The 16170-nt window shown below is 37.4% G+C and overlaps 2 protein-coding genes across 2 annotated transcripts in view; one reads left to right on the top strand and one right to left on the bottom strand.

The window, feature by feature from the left end:
• The window catches only part of LOC124612826 (receptor-binding cancer antigen expressed on SiSo cells), a 43784-nt gene extending 40231 nt beyond the window's left edge, over positions 1–3553 (bottom strand). Inside the window, exon 1 of the mRNA XM_047141255.1 lies at positions 2750–3553. Coding sequence (XP_046997211.1) covers positions 2750–2914 — 165 coding nt within the window. The 5' untranslated portion in view covers positions 2915–3553. The remainder of the gene's footprint in view (positions 1–2749) is intronic.
• The window catches only part of LOC124612836, a 30479-nt gene continuing 17669 nt past the window's right edge, over positions 3361–16170 (top strand). The window contains exon 1 of the mRNA XM_047141266.1: positions 3361–4086. Coding sequence (XP_046997222.1) covers positions 3708–4086 — 379 coding nt within the window. The 5' untranslated portion in view covers positions 3361–3707. The remainder of the gene's footprint in view (positions 4087–16170) is intronic.

Below are 16170 nucleotides of genomic sequence, written 5' to 3'. Positions count from 1 at the left end.
GTTGCAGTATGGAGAATGCAAGAAAAAGAATAATGCTTATGTTGGCAATGCTGTACCTCTTCAACATTAATTGTGGGGTAGGGGTGCTAGAGAATCATCAGCTGGACAGATGAGTTCTATTTTCCGGACAACAGCACATAGTATTATGAAGTCTGAAATGGTCCAAAGTCTAGTATTTAATGTATGGGAGATGCACAATAAGGTCAAAAAGCAGTATTTTGGGAATGAATGGTTATGGGAACAAATACAGGAAGTAATCGTAGTAGTACAGCATCAACCCAGGAGGGTTAGAATAGGATGGTTTGATGCATGTGTAGGATGTTGAATACTGTATTTGGAACAGCAGACATGAGCAATGCAAGAGAATTAAATAGGAAAGCAGAAGCCACAAGGGATCTAGTGGAGTTGAAGAAGGCAATAATAGACCTGCACTACATGCAAACCACGAATCTGGCATGTGTCGTACTGAATAAGACATGCATGCTCAAGCAGCTAACTACAGAAGTTATGGAATATGGCAGAAACTCAGCTAGGACCCTGAAACAGGATTTGGAAGCAGTACAAGCACAGATGCAGGTACTAGGCATAAAAGTAATGCTATCACACTTTTTACAAACACTGGGGGATAGCATTTGGGATGTAAGGGTAGAACTGATGGGCTTACAGAAAGTCTGGTCTTGCACACACACACACAAACAATATTTAGGAGGATTGAGGAAGATTCAGAGGGAATTGCCACTGGAGTTACAACTGGTAGAGGAACTGAACAGACAGAAACTGCCATTTTACTATCATAGTGCAGCAGTAAATGTGTCACAAAATGCACAACAGTACACAGGAATAAGGACACCAGTAGCAGGGAAGCACATGATGTTCAGATGTTATACGATGCGCACCTACTTGGTGAAGTTAGTAGCAGTTGGGAAATTTGTGCAAGGAAAGAAGGAGTGTTGTTAGTGGGAGAAGAAAGGGATCAATATATGGTGATGTCCAAAGAAGAGCTTCAGCAATGCCAGAGTGGAAAGATCACCATATGCCCAATGAACGAACTTACAACAGGGAGTACTTCATAATAACACACATCCACACAAAGCTCCAAAAAGGAAAAATAGGTACCAGGAACTTCATTTGTTCTATTCAGCTCAAACAAAGTCCACAATACCCGCACATAGTTCCAATACCCGGTACTGGATGTTTCACTTGACCTACATACCTAAAACGACTCTGAAGAAACACAAAACCAAAACTGCCCTATATAATAAGGCTAACATCAAAAACCTAACCTCACCAATGTAGGTTAAAACTCCATAATACCTACCAGTCATAATGTAACAATCATCATCAACTAATACAACCAAGAAATTCATAAAAAAAATCATTAACACCAATTTCGATAAACAAGACAAACATGCACACTGTACAAACTACACTAAAAATTAAAAATAAAACCATAAAAACATACATACCAACCAAAGTCAACAGGAACATAAAATCAGCAGTCTAGCAATAACAAAAGTAAATATCATTAACAAAATTTCTCTAATGTCCAGCCTACCCACCACAAGTCACAGAACCCTCCAGATGGTTAGCCATAAACTGTCTCACCAATAACACCACATATACTGGCTCCTGGTCTGAGATGCAGGAACTTTGGTCATCATAATACCTTCTCAACAAATCATCTCCACTCCTCCACATACACGGCAATTAAAACTGAATAACTGTAAGAACTTAATTGTGGTCAATCTGTAGCACGCCATTGCAGATGCAGAGACCAGATAAAGAGGAATATTCAGCTCTAGGCACTGCCTTTGACCTGTGACAGCCTTGACCTCAACTGAAGACGGGTTTAACAGCATAGTGCCTTACTGGGTATTTCATTTACTCAGCCACTTATAGGTCAACCCAAGCTTAAATGGACTATGATCATAGAGCAACTTTGCTTTTTTCACATGCATGAATGCAAGAGGTGAAAGACGTGATACATGACAGAAAAAGAAAGGACTGATCAAGTACTGAATGCCAAATCTTTATAGCCTCACACTTACCAAACGCATAGAGTCTTAACAGCAGCAGAAAAATTAACCAACAGCTAATTCATCAAACATGAAAACAACAAAAGTAAATAAATATAGAGATATTAATAAACTAAAGAAACAATCACTTCATCACAAGAACTGAAAGAAAGACTGTTGTTACGTCATTGCAGCAAAAACTACCCGATTCAGTTAACTTTTACTAATCTCCTGTCTAAGAATCTGGAAACTTGCTCTAGGGCCAGTGAGTACAGTTTTACGCTAAAGACTCCTCCTTCAATTCTGAAATTTTCATTATGGCACAGAAATAAATTCAAATCAATGGTATAACATTTATATACGCCCATACATTCTTTAGTACTCTGGTATTAAATAGCTCATATTTCTTAAACACATGTTAAATATTTTTCCAGCGTGTCACGAACTTGAGCTCAACAACCAATAAAAACAAGGTGAAGGACTGCTGGGTTGTTTCATATGTCAATTGAAATATAAGATTCCATGAGCAGAAGTTCTACTTCATTCTTATGTTCGTATCTCGAAACAGGTGTTTACAGCTACATTAATGTGCATTACCTCTTGTATATCCCATAACTTCCTCTAATCCTATGTACATGTATATACAATGTGTTTATTGCTCTGTTATCCTGAATTCAATTTTTTTTTGTTCTAACACATAGTTTTGCGTAAAACCTTGTATCATGTGTACTTACGTCATTTTCAACTGTATTGGTGTTAGGAACAACACCGACTGCAGTCAGTGGTACGGGGTCACCAGAAAGCCGTCGTCGTCGACGGAGGCAGCACAAAGCACGCTTGACAATGCCGAGAAACATCAGCAACATAGTCTTTATTCTATTGCATACAAACTGAAACATTATTGATGCACAGAATGTCTAAAACAATATGTTTGTCCCTTGATTTGTTACAGTTCTATGGTGTTACACTGCACAAGTAAACATCGGTCTCGTTCTAATTTACTATAAAATGAGAGTATGGAACCTAGGGCAGCAACATACTAGCGGGTAGGCGGGAATACTTGCTGGCGTAACATTTTGCATTCCTTTGCGGACGCAAAATCCCGTGCTTCTGGTATTTACTACAATTTTTCAATAATATCACACAGAATTTTCATTGTCAAATAATAACGCGCAAAAGTTATCATGGTTTCGTGGATTACAACGTTTTTCTCTAATACGGGTAAACTAAAACGTTTTAAACCGCACGTGCCTGGCGGGACTAAACTGATTTAGTAAATGACGGCACAGACGTTCCCGTGATGTAAACAATGACAAACACAAGGAACTCAATCATGTCCTGCCAACCGCTACCACTTACACGCTTCACAGTTCTCTTCTTTTGACCGAATATCGGAGCTCCACGTCTTCGCTTTTTAGTTTGTTGACATTTTAACATCTTTGACACAAACAGAACTTATTTAAAGTGAAATAGTCTGTATTAGTTGAAACCTTTCGGTGCCAACTGTTCGAGAAGTTAGTTGCGTGTCAATTGCAGAAGCAGACAGCTGTGAAAGTTTGTAATTAAATACAGACTAAAGTAAATTAATTACATGCTTTCAAGATCAGAATCTGCTGAAAATATACAATGTTATACCTTGAACTTGGGCTGACATGAACGAATTGTGTATAAATTCACAGAAACGCCGCTGCAATGAAATCACGTGGACTCGACTATTGGAAAAGACAGTTCCTCAAAAAGCGATTCAAATACACGGTTGTTTTCGTGTGTTTAGTCGGTATACTCTTCTTATGCTTTCAAATGCTATCACTTACTGCCATCACACATGGTAACGTGGAAAGATTAATCCGGCATTTAAAAGTAAACGTTAGGGGAATACATCCAAATTATGCGTACAAATATGTACCAAATTCCAAAGGAAACTTTGTATGCCACAGTTCGAAACAAGAAATAGATTTTCGGCTCGTGAATGATAATTACTGTGACTGTCCAGCAGACGGAAGCGACGAACCAGGAACAAACGCGTGCAAGAATGCTGTGTTTCATTGTGAAGCTGAGGCTAGTCTCTCAAGTACGTACGGAAATTTACGTTTAATTACGTAGTGGCAGCAAGACATATACTGTAAGAAGTGTTTCATCAAGTAAGAAAACCAAGCAGCCAATTTTCATTTATTTGTGCGCTAGACCATTTCGCCAAGCAACCAAACACCTCCTCCCCTATGCTAGTTGCTTGTGTTACAGATAGTTTAAGAATTAATTGATTACCGTAATGTTACCGACCGATATGATGGTTTAAGACACTGGATTCACTTTATGGGAAGCGGAGTAGTTATCTCCGCGCGGACTTTGTATGTACCGTGTATTAAGGCTGTTTTCTGTTCCAGTCACGGATGGTGTATGGGAGGAATGCGCAAGCTGTTATTTTTCTAACTTTCTCTAGGTGGTAGATACATAGGAGGCCGAAGAATATGCTGTTTGCCGTGAAAGGTAGTTTTTGGAGTTCTGTAAGCAGGTTCCCAAGAGAGGTACACGCCTTTCTTACAGTACCTGCTTTTCAATTTCTGACACACACACACTCTTACCAGTCAAACAAGTGTGGGACCACTGTCACTGTCCTTCCATATATACTCTTTGATGTCCCCTGTTAACTTGGTATTGTTCTGATAACTTGATCAGTAGCCTATTCAAGAATGAGCAATACAAGTGTTTTGGATAATTGTTTTATCTGTGTGTGTTACATTCTCCGACATTTTCCCCATCACGAAACTTGGCCTATCATTTGCTTTACTTATAGCCTAGCTGAGCTTAAGTTATTGTTTAAATCCACATTTGTATGACATGCATGACTTTGTGACTCATTAATCCCATAATCAAAGGATACCATTCTTTCCAATGAAAGGTATGTCTCAGTCCTTGCACCAATCTGATATTTTGACAAGATCTAGCCTGATATTATTCAGTTTTTACTGGATAGAATTTCCTCATATACAGCTACATCACAGACAAAAACCTTGAAATTGAAAATAATACTATCCGTTACGTAAAATTCGGATGTCAGGACATATGCTACTGAGGATTGTGGAATCAGATAATTAACTGCTTCTGCTGTAAAAGATTTATTGGGTCAATCACAAGTAACTATTCCAGGCTACTTGTGTAAAATATACAAACAGCAAATTATGACTACTGCTAACATACCCATAACTATGGGGATTTCTTTATGTTTTTGTGTACACCAGGAGGCATAATCCATATCATTTCAGGCAGGGGGTTACCTTCATAGTCTAGATGTTATTGAATTTAGCATATGCTAAAATTCAGGAGTAAGTAAAAACAGGTTTTTTTGTGTTCTCCAAAAAAATTCCTGTCCCAAGATACAGGCCTCCAAAGATGACACTGCGAACACCACTTTGAAGATGCAAATTTTGGAAAAATTTTTAAAATGCTTATCTCTGTAACAGTCTAGATATTTTGTTAGTTTTTATTTGTAAGATGATTGCTTTATAATTGCAATGGTATCCTCTGTTTAGATGTATCTGTCACAGTTCTTTTACTTCACTGTCTGAATTTTTTTATAATTTATAGAATTTTTTTTTTTTTTCAAAATTGCCAATCTAGAAAAGTTTTTTTTCTGTTGATTAGTACCATGTAGTACTATATTTTCTGTAAAGGAAAGTTTCCACTTTCTTACGTTAGACAGGTTTTATTTTAAGAATCTTTTATTTATTTATTTTTTTAACTTTCGAGGGTAATGCATGCTTTCACTGAAGTTGTTTCTTACTAATTTTCTTGTTACAATGTTTATCTCTATTGTCTTTGTTACAGTTATGTCTCGCCACTTTCTCTGCTGCAGTTATATTTTTCACTTTCATTGTAACAGTTTTTTTTATACTTTGCTGTAGTTTCGTGTCAGTTTCGTTGTCATGGTTGTTCATTGCAGTTTTCTGTATTGCAGTTGTTCAGTGCTAACTTGTTTACTGCTAAGGCTTCTAAGAAATCTGAGACTATCTAGTGATTTCTTTGTTTTTGTGAGGAATTTGCCAGTTGACAAAGTTGCAGTGTGTTTTGTGTAAAGGACTGTTTGAAATGTCTTCTGACTGGAGCCACAGGAGAGTGAAGTGTGCTGACTACTTGCATATCGATAAAAGAGTGGTATATAAGACCAACAAAAAAAAAGACACTTTGCCCAGGTTGGGAGTAAGTGTTCTCATTTGAAGACTGTTTCAAAATGAAGATGTTTCCAGTGACGACTTTTTGTGTTCTAAATGTTTTGACCGAATAACAACAATGATAGTATCTCAACAAAGTGAAGCCTCCCATGGTGCAGATGACGCAGAATTGGCATCAATAGAGGAAGAATTAAATACCCTGAATCAGTCAACTGCAGAGGCAAGTGTGTCTAGTCATAAGCATTATGCATCAAGAAAGTGTAGAGAATTTACTAAAGTTATGCATGAATACACTACAGCAACAAAACTGACCACATTCTTCAAAGTAAAAATTTCATCTTCAGAAGAAAATGAACCAAAGCACTCTTGCACTTCTTGCCAGGAATTTTTCACAAATATCAATTCAGCTGTTGAATATTGTGAATCCTACAGGGAAAAGGTGCAAGTTTTAACTATTATTCCAGACATACTTTCAAAGAAGTACATGGTAGACAAATCAAGAAATGTGTGGTCTCCAGAACGAGTCTTTGGAAGACCAGATCCATATTATGGTCATCCTGTAGAAGCAGCTAAAGTTCAAATAGTGCAGTCATTTTATCTGGAAGATTAATGGCACTGTTCTGTGTTCTTGCTAGAGTGCCAACAAAAAAGACACTATAACTGTAACAGTTGAAGGTCAAAAAGTTGAGAAAGTGAAGAGGTACATGACTTGCAGTATTAAAGAAACTTTTGCAATTTATAAGAGCAACTACACAACTTCACATATTGGAAGAACAAAATTTTATGCACTAAGACCTAAGTGGGTAGTTCCCCACCCTCCTAGAGATATCTGTTTATGTCTGTACTGCGCGAATTTGAACTTTGTGCAGTAACTTTGAAGAACTTAATGGACCATGTGACATACGACACCTTAGTTGGGTATGTGAAGCTGTTAGTAGTATGTGATGTAAAACAAGAGACTTGTTTATTTCAAGAATGTGGCGACTGCACGGGAAAGGGAGGACTGTCTTTACTGACACTTGGCCTGGAAGACGTAGCAGATAACTCTGCAGAAATTACATATGCGACATGGGAGGGGGGGGGGGGGGGGAACACAATTAAGAAAACTGTTGTCTTTGACAGTTTCATTGATGAACTTGGCAAATAGTCAGTGAAAGCAGTAACACACCACACACCAGCATCTGAAGGAATTGCAACACCACCACACTGCAGAAGTGAAAGGATGTGTACAGGCTGAAGAACTATGTTTAGTGCTTCACTGTGATTTTGCTAAGAACTGGTCTGTAATTATCCCACAAAAAGTACAAGGGTATCATTGGAGTAATGACCAGGTTTCAAATTTTACAGGAGTGACATATTTTCAAAACAAGACCACAAGTGTTGCAGTTATGAGTGATGACACAGGAAATGACTCGGCACATGCTTTGCTAGCAAATTCTTCAATTGCAAACGGGGGCAGAGAAGATCATCATTATTTCTGATGGTGCTCCTAGTCATTTTAAAAATCATTACCAGCTGTTTGAATTGAGTAAGTTGCTTGTGCCAACTGACTGGGCATACAGTGCTGCTGGTCACGGGAAGGGGCCTTGTGATGGTGTAAGAGGCCTGCTGAAGCACCATGCTACAAAACATAATCTTTCCAGACCAAATACAGCTGCAATTCAGAATGCTGAGGATTTTACGAGGGTCGTGAAATCCTACACATCCACAGCCCTCATTCATTTGTCCAAAGAGGAAATCAAAGAATTCCGGAGCAGAAAAAAAGAATGGTCCAAACAAACTACTACTGTGAAAGGAATTCAGAAGACACGTATTTGGATTCAAAGTGATGGGCAAACTCATATTGCACGTAACCTGTAAAGTGCAAGAAAGAAGACATTTCATTTGTTTGGCCAATACCCCAGAAACAGCAGGATACACAACCTGAGAAGGGGTGTGTGTGTGTGTGTGTGTGTGTGTGTGTGTGTGTGTGTGTGTGTGGGGGGGGGGGGGGGGGTTGTCTGACTGACTGGCTGCAGAGATCATAGACAACAGGAAGATACTGAAACTGTGGAACATATTTTTAATTCATTGACTGGCTAATTTCAGTACAAAACAGAATGCACAGAAGTTGTATAAATTGAAACCTTTGTCTTTGGACCTTTCACATACATTTTGAAGTCATTCAGAATGCTTGAAAAATGAGTCTCTTACTCATCTTTCAAAACTAAAATTCTGTTAAATAAGGCTAGGTTTTGACTTATATGGGCTGTTATGTGATATTGTGGTAATAAAGCAGGTTTTATGTATGGCAAAAATTTAAATTGTTTGTAAAACCTGTTCAACCTAAAAGTGAAAGCTCTCTTTTTCAGGGAATGTAGAACTATATGGTACGAATCAAACGGAAAAAAATCAAAATTTTATGGATTGGCATGTTTGGAAAAAAAATTTTATTCCATAAATTATTAAAAAAGTTCAGAACCCTATAGTAAAAGAACTTTGATAAATAGGTCCAAATGGAGGATTTCTTTGTAACAATAAAGCAATTATCTTTCAAATTAAAAAAAAAATCTAGAACTGTTCCACAGATAATCTTTCCCAAAGTTCGCATAGTCAGAATGATATACGAGGTGTGGCTAGAAAAAAACTGGACTAGTACTGGTGAAACAATAAAACGAATGCAATAAGGCTGAAAGTCGCGTGGCATGTCACGTGACTCTCGCTCCGCCTACTGCTCGAGTTTCATCTGCCTCCTGCACTCAGTCTGCCCGTGGCGTCAGTTTTAAGTAGTTGACGTTTTGTCTGTGCGTCGGAAAATGTTGAGTGTACAGAAAGAACAGCGTGTTAACATCAAATTTTGTTTCAAACTAGGAATATCTGCAAGTGAAACGTTTGTAATGTTACAACAAGTGTACGGCGATGATTGTTTATTGCGAACACAAGTGTTTGAGTGGTTTAAATTATGTAAAGATGGCCGCGAAAACACCAGTGATGACACTAGCACTGGCAGACCATTGTCAGCAAAAACTGATGCAAACATTGAAAAAATCGGTAAACTTGTTCGACAAGATCGCCGTTTAACAATCAGAGCAGTGTCTGAGTTAACAGGAGTTGACGAGGAAAGTGTTAGGCAGATTCTTCATGAAAGTTTCAACATGAACAAAGTGTGTTCAAAAATGGTTCCAAAGTGTCTCACAATTGAACAGAAGGAACGCCGAAGAATGATTTGTTCTGACATCCTGGAAAACATTGAAAGTGATCCCACCTTCTTACAAAATGTTATTACTTGCGATGAATCGTGGTTTTTTACTTACGATCCCGAAACTAAACGCCAATCGATGCATTGGAAAACTCCTGGTTCTCCGTGACAAAAAAAAGCACGAATGTCAAAATCGAAATTCCAGGCAATGATGATTGTTTTTTTTGACATCAAAGGGATTGTGCACATTGATTGGGTACCAGAGGGACAAACAGTGAATCAGCATTACTACATTAGCGTCCTGGCTACCCTACGTGAGCGAGTACGGAGAAAACGGAACGATTTGTGGAGGAAAAAGTCATGGATCCTTCACCAAGACAATGCCCCAGCTCACAGTGCGTTGTCAGTGAAGACGTTTTTGGCAAAACACAACATTACCATCTTAGATCATCCACCCTACTTACCTGATTTGGCCCCCTGTGACTTTTTTCTTTTCCCTAAAGTCAAGTCAGCTTTGAAAGGAACTAGATTTGAGGCTGTTGAAGCAGTAGAAGAAAAAGTGACGGAAGTAATGTATGGACTTACCGAAAATGATCTGCAGCATTGCTATGAACAGTGGAAAATTCGTATGGAGCGGTGTAGAGACCGAGGAGGAGAGTACATTGAAGGAGATAACATGAAATTGTAAATAAATGTTTTTTCCAGCATCAGTCCGGTTTTTTTCTAGCCGCACCTTGTACGCAGTGTAATCTCTGGAGGGCTGTTTCCTTCTTAGTCCTTCATTTTAACATATGCTAAATTCAATAACATCCAAGACTATGAAGGTAACATTTTTTTCCCAGCCTGCCTGAATTGATGCCAGGAGAAAAATGACCACTATGAAGAAAAGCTACTGCTCCTTCTCTTCTACAATGTAGCTGATGCTTTTACCCAAGACTTAAGGCAAAGCATTTAAATAATTTATGTAGATTTCGAAAATAACCAATTATTGATAACATAATGTAAATAGACAGACTGACTTCTGTCAGTTATCTATACTGGCAGAACCAAGATCTGTTTAACATAAACTTTAGAATTATGCAAATATTCTGATGAAATGTAGGCATGTCTGATGAGGAATGTCTTTACTTTATTTTTGATTATATAGAGATTTTCAATCTCTTGTCTGGGGTGTGCTAACAACCTGTCGTAGATTTTTGGACCAGAACATAAAACTCCTTTGTGAATCCTCGGTGGTAATTCATGGTCTGTACAGAAATTATGTCCACTTTTAAGATTATAACAGTGAATTGTATATTTAATTTTAAATTCATTTTTGTTATTAACCACAGTTAAACATTTAGGGATTATATCATCGATATATAAGCAAGGGCGTACCCAGGATCTGAGCTGGGGGGGGGGGGGGGGTGGCAAGTCATACTAGTCTCAGGAAACAAGGACTCGAGACAACATACAGCACTTCTTATTAAATAAAACAGTAAACCAGTGAAAAACTGCTTTTAATAAACATTTTAAATACAAGAATGCACTTGTACAATCCGAGAAAACATGCAGCATTTCTTATTAAATAAAACAGTAAACTAGTGAAAAACTGCGAATATCTTCGGGGGAGGGGAAGGGGAGGCCAGTATTCCATATAATCACTTACCAAATTTAAAAATGTAAGTTGGTGTCATAATCTACTCATTAAAAGGTGTAATCTTATGTTAAAAGGTTGTACACAGTAAGACAGGTACTACATTTAGAAACTGTGTTTGTAACTCACCATGCACACATACTCTGTGACATGCAACAAACTTTACACACAATTTCAAACCTCTATGAAACTTTTTCTCACTGAAACTCCCACAAAACAGTTTTTGGGATTCATATCATTTTACTTGAGTACTACATTACTACTAACTCTACTCACAAAACGTTTTGCAGACAGTATTCATATATGCACGTGAACATACCTGCAAAATTATGTCATTGTGTGACTCAAAATTCAGAAGATATGACAACATAAACGTCGAACTGCTTGAAAAACTAGCTTAAAAAAAAAGGGGGGGGGGGGCATAAATTACCCAGACTGCACTAATCCAGTGTTTTGATAATGAGAGCACTTGGTGACTTCCAATAAACTTTAAACATAATTTCAAATTGTTTCTAAATTTATTGTCACTTACATGCTTAATATCGAAAGTAATATGTAAAAAAGTAAATATATATTAAAAAGTATGTAGTAAAAATAGGTGAAGTAATAAAAAGTCTGAAGCTTTTTCATACATGATAGTTCAGTTCTTTAAAGAATCAGTAGATTTTTGGTGTGGACTAACTAATCTAGATGCTCAGTTTAGCATGTTTTGTCCCACTGACTTGAAGACCATAGTTGTGGCTTATTTTACATCCACCTAACAGTGTCTTATGGGATTGATTAATGGCCAGTGCAGTGAAGTGAACACAAAAAAAAAAAATATATATATATATATATATATATATATAAAAACCAAAGAAAACTGGAACCACATGGTCTGATGAAAGGAAAAGAGCTCATTCCAAGAGAATGAAAACAATTTGGGCAGAGAGAAAGTCTAAAAGAAAATAACTGAATGCCCCTTTTGGACCTAGAATTTTTCTGATTACTTTTCTTTCTCTTTTTTGGATTTCTTGAATGTCCTTTTTTCTGTTTAAAATTAGCGTTTCAGCCCCATAAAGGCACTCTGGTTTTATGACCGTGTTGTAATGTCTCAATTTAGAGTACCTCGAGAGACATTTTTTGTTGTAGATGTCTTTTGTAAGTCTAAAAGCTGTCTCCATCTTTTGACAACGAATTTCATTTCCAATTTTTTCTAGACCAGTCTCTGAGATTGTTTCACCTAAATATTTGAATTGCGAAACTCTTTTGATTTTTCCATACTTAGTTTCCAAAAGTTTGGGTGCCAGTTTGTTGCTAGTCATATACTGTGTTTTTTCAAATGAGATTTGGAGACCTACTCTTTCTGCTGTTTCTTTAAGAATTTCTATTTGTTTCTGAGCAATTTGGATGTCCTGCGTTAGAATAACCAAGTCGTCTGCAAAGGCCAAACAGTCTATTCGAATATTTGTTCGTCCTAATTTCACTGGTTGGTCAATTTTGAACTCCAATTTTCGTTTGCGCCACTCTTGTATTACTTTTTCTAGAACGCAGTTAAATAGCAACGGAGAGAGTCCATCACCTTGCCTCACGCCTGTTTTTATTTCAAAGGATTCTGAAATTTCTCCTCTGAACTTTACTTTTGGTTTTGTACCAGTTAGCGTGTCTCTGATAATTGCCGTGGTTTTAGGATCCAGGCCTTGTTCTTTCACAATTTGGAAAAGAGATTCACGATCCACTGAGTCATAAGCCTTTCTAAAATCTACAAAGGTACAAACTAGTTTTTTATTGTAAATTTTTTGATGTCTGAGAATTAGTTTGAGGACTAAAATCTGTTCTGGGCAAGATCTATTTGGCCTGAAACCTGCTTGATATTCGCCAATTTTCCATTCAAGTTGTTGTTGTGCTCGGTTCAGAAGACATTGAGAGAGGATTTTGTATGTGACTGGAAGAAGAGAAATTCCTCTGTAATTATTAACATCAGTTTTGTCTCCCTTCTTATGAAGTGGGTGAATCAAGGCGGTTTTCCATTCATCAGGAATTTTTTCAGTTTGCTAAATGTTTTGCATGATTGAAGTAATTTCTTTAACGGTTTTTGGACCAGCTGCCTTTAAAAGTTCTGCAACAATTCCATCTTCACCAGATGCTTTGTTGTTTTTCAACCTATGAATTTCTTTAATGATTTCCTCTTCATTTGGTGCAAGTGAAACTGGATTGCATTGTTGGGGAATTTTTGGTGGAAATCTTTCTGTGGGCTCGGGGCAATTTAGAAGATTCTTAAAATATTTAGAAAGTTCTTTGCAATTTTCTTGGTTGTTAAGAGCCAACTGTCCATTTTCCTTCTTGAAGCAAAGATTCTGGGGTTGGTACCCCTTTATTTTGGTTTTAAAAGTTTTATAAAAATTTCTGGTATTGTATTTCTGAAAATCTTCTTCAATTTCTAAGAGTTGACTATTCTCATATTGTCTTTTTGTTTGTCTAATTAGTTTTGAAGTGTCTTTTCTAGTTGTCAGGAATGTATCATATGTGTCTTCTGTCTTGTTGCTATTCCATGCTTTAAATGTCTCTTGTCTGGCTTTGATTGCATGATCACAGTTTTCATTCCACCAAGCATGTTTCTTGTGTTTTCGTAAAGGAATTTGATCTTGAGCTGTTTTGATAATCTTGTGTTCGAGTTGTTCCCAATTTTGTGCACTTGTTTTGTCAAATTCGTCTGCTAATAATGATGGTTGGATTTTACTGGTGTCAAATTTGGGGATTAATGGTGTCCTTTTGTTGAAATTTTGGGGTTTTAGCTTTAGTTTCACACGGGTTAAGTAATGGTCTGAGTCAATATTGGCGCCTTTATGAACTTGAACATTTAAAATTTCTTTGTGACATGGATACGAGATTGCAATATGGTCAATTTGGAATTCACCTATGTCCTTGTTAGGTGATCGCCATGTCTTTTGTTTTGAAGGTTTTTTCTTAAAATGACTTGACATAATTTTGAGATTGAAATTTCTGCAAAATTCTACCAGCCTCTTTCCATTTTGATTGGTCCATTTATGTGCAGGGAATTCACCGACCGTTTTTCTAAATTTTCTCTCTTTCCCTAACTGTGCATTAAAATCACCCATTAAAATCTTTACATAATTTTGAGGAATTTTGGAGACTGTATTCTCTAACACTTCCCATGACTTATTTACTTTTTCTGGATTTGTTTTATTCTCCTGGTTGATAGGCATGTGTGCGTTAATTAAACAGTACATTTTATTTGCACATTTCATGGAAATTGTCATTAGTCTGTTGTTTACTGGATTTACTTCGATTACGGAGCCAAGAATGTCTTGCGAAATTGCGAATGCAACACCCAGATGCGGAGTGTTTTTAAGAATTCTTTTGTCTGTTTTACTTTTAAACAATCGGTAGTTTCCAAAATCCATGGTATTCTCATCAGGCAACCTTGTTTCTTGCAGGGCTAAAATTTTGATATTTTGTTCTTTTTGTGTGTCTCCTAATTTATAGAGTTTTCCTGGTGTCAAGAGAGAGTTAATATTGATAGTTCCAAAAAATGTTTCGACCTTGGGCATGAGTCGGTCAAAAGACTTCGATTTCCTCTGGTTTGGGATATAGCGTTTCAGCCTAGTCTCCCCAGAATCCGATAGACTAGTTGCCACACTGATGGCGGAGGATTTGTTACCACCTGGGGTAATTTTGTAATTACTAAAACGCTCCATAATAGTACTTAGAATCAAAGGGTTGAGCTCAGAAAAGCTCAGTGGTTAAGACTGGAGTGGTTAGTTCCAGAATTTGTATTACGGCCGCACCTCTGGTGAACAGACGCCGACCACAGTGCCGCTTGTTACAAGTCAGACGCAAGGTGGATTTATTGTATTATGTGCCTCTTCCGCTAGTTCCACCGTACCGAGATTCGTTCTACACACACTGAACTAACTTCAGTGTGTGTAAATGACTCTCCATCCTGGACAAGGTGCTATGTCCATACTGTCAGGAGTTTTTTTAACTGGTCACAGACCTGATACAAATCCATATGAACGTATTTTCTGTTTAAGGTGAGAATGTCTAACTGAATCAAAAGCTTTCTGAATGTCTATAAACACTGAATTAATCCTCTCTCCTCACTCCATGGCACTGGGGCTATTGTGTGATGAACATGAATTGAGTTTCATATGATTAATGTTTTTCGAATCCATGTGACAGCTTAAAGCCTCCATATGACACTGTCCGTTCCTTTCCACCTTCGTTTTTATAGATTAGGTTCCTGTTGATTTATTTCACCATTTTTCGCACTTTTTAGCACTTCATTTCACTGTGAGTCAACTACAACTATCAACGGTAAAATGTTACATGAAGGCTTAAGTGTTACTACAGAGACATATAATATAAAACTTCACAAAGTCTATATAAGATTAATAAGTGGACAAGAACAAAATAGGACCACATGGAGAACCTGTAAAAAATCTCAGTGGACAAAAACTGTTTCACACAACAATTAAAGATAGAAAAAGATAAAAGAAAGCTCTACGTAAGCTGCATGATAAGGCCACACCTGGACTGCAAGATGAAAAGCAGCAATCATAGACTACATGATAACCAATGAAACTGAGAAGTTTGATGGAAAAAACCCGAGATTGCAACTAATACTATCTGCTAAGGTATCATAATATGTTATAACATGAACACCAACATTCATTTATTCATTCACACATTGTGCTCTGTAAATCCCTTCATGAAGGAGAGCCCTCAGGCCTGTGGAACGAGTCAAGTTATACAGTAATAGGCAGGGGCAGCCATTCCAGGTTACTTCTGCAAAATATTCTAACAACAAATAATGACTATTGCTAATCTACCAGTAACTGTGGGCATTACTTTATGTATGTTTATGTATACTACGAGGGCAGTTCAATAAGTAATGCAACACATTTTTTTTCTGAAACAGGGGTTGTTTTATTCAGCATTGAAATACACCAGGTTATTCCCCAATCTTTTAGCTACACAACACTATTTTTCAACGTAATCTCCATTCAATGCTACGACCTTACGCCACCTTGAAATGAGGGCCTGTATGCCTGCACGGTACCATTCCACTGGTCGATGTCGGAGCGAACGTCGTACTGCATCAATAACTTCTTCATCATCCGCGTAGAGCCTCCCACGGATTGCGTCCTTCATTGGGCCAAACATATGGAA

The sequence above is a fragment of the Schistocerca americana genome, chromosome 1 (assembly GCF_021461395.2).
Source record: "Schistocerca americana isolate TAMUIC-IGC-003095 chromosome 1, iqSchAmer2.1, whole genome shotgun sequence".
In the NCBI taxonomy this organism is placed as follows: domain Eukaryota; kingdom Metazoa; phylum Arthropoda; class Insecta; order Orthoptera; family Acrididae; genus Schistocerca; species Schistocerca americana.
Note: the sequence above shows the minus strand (reverse complement) of the source record. Positions and strands in the feature narration are given on the sequence as shown.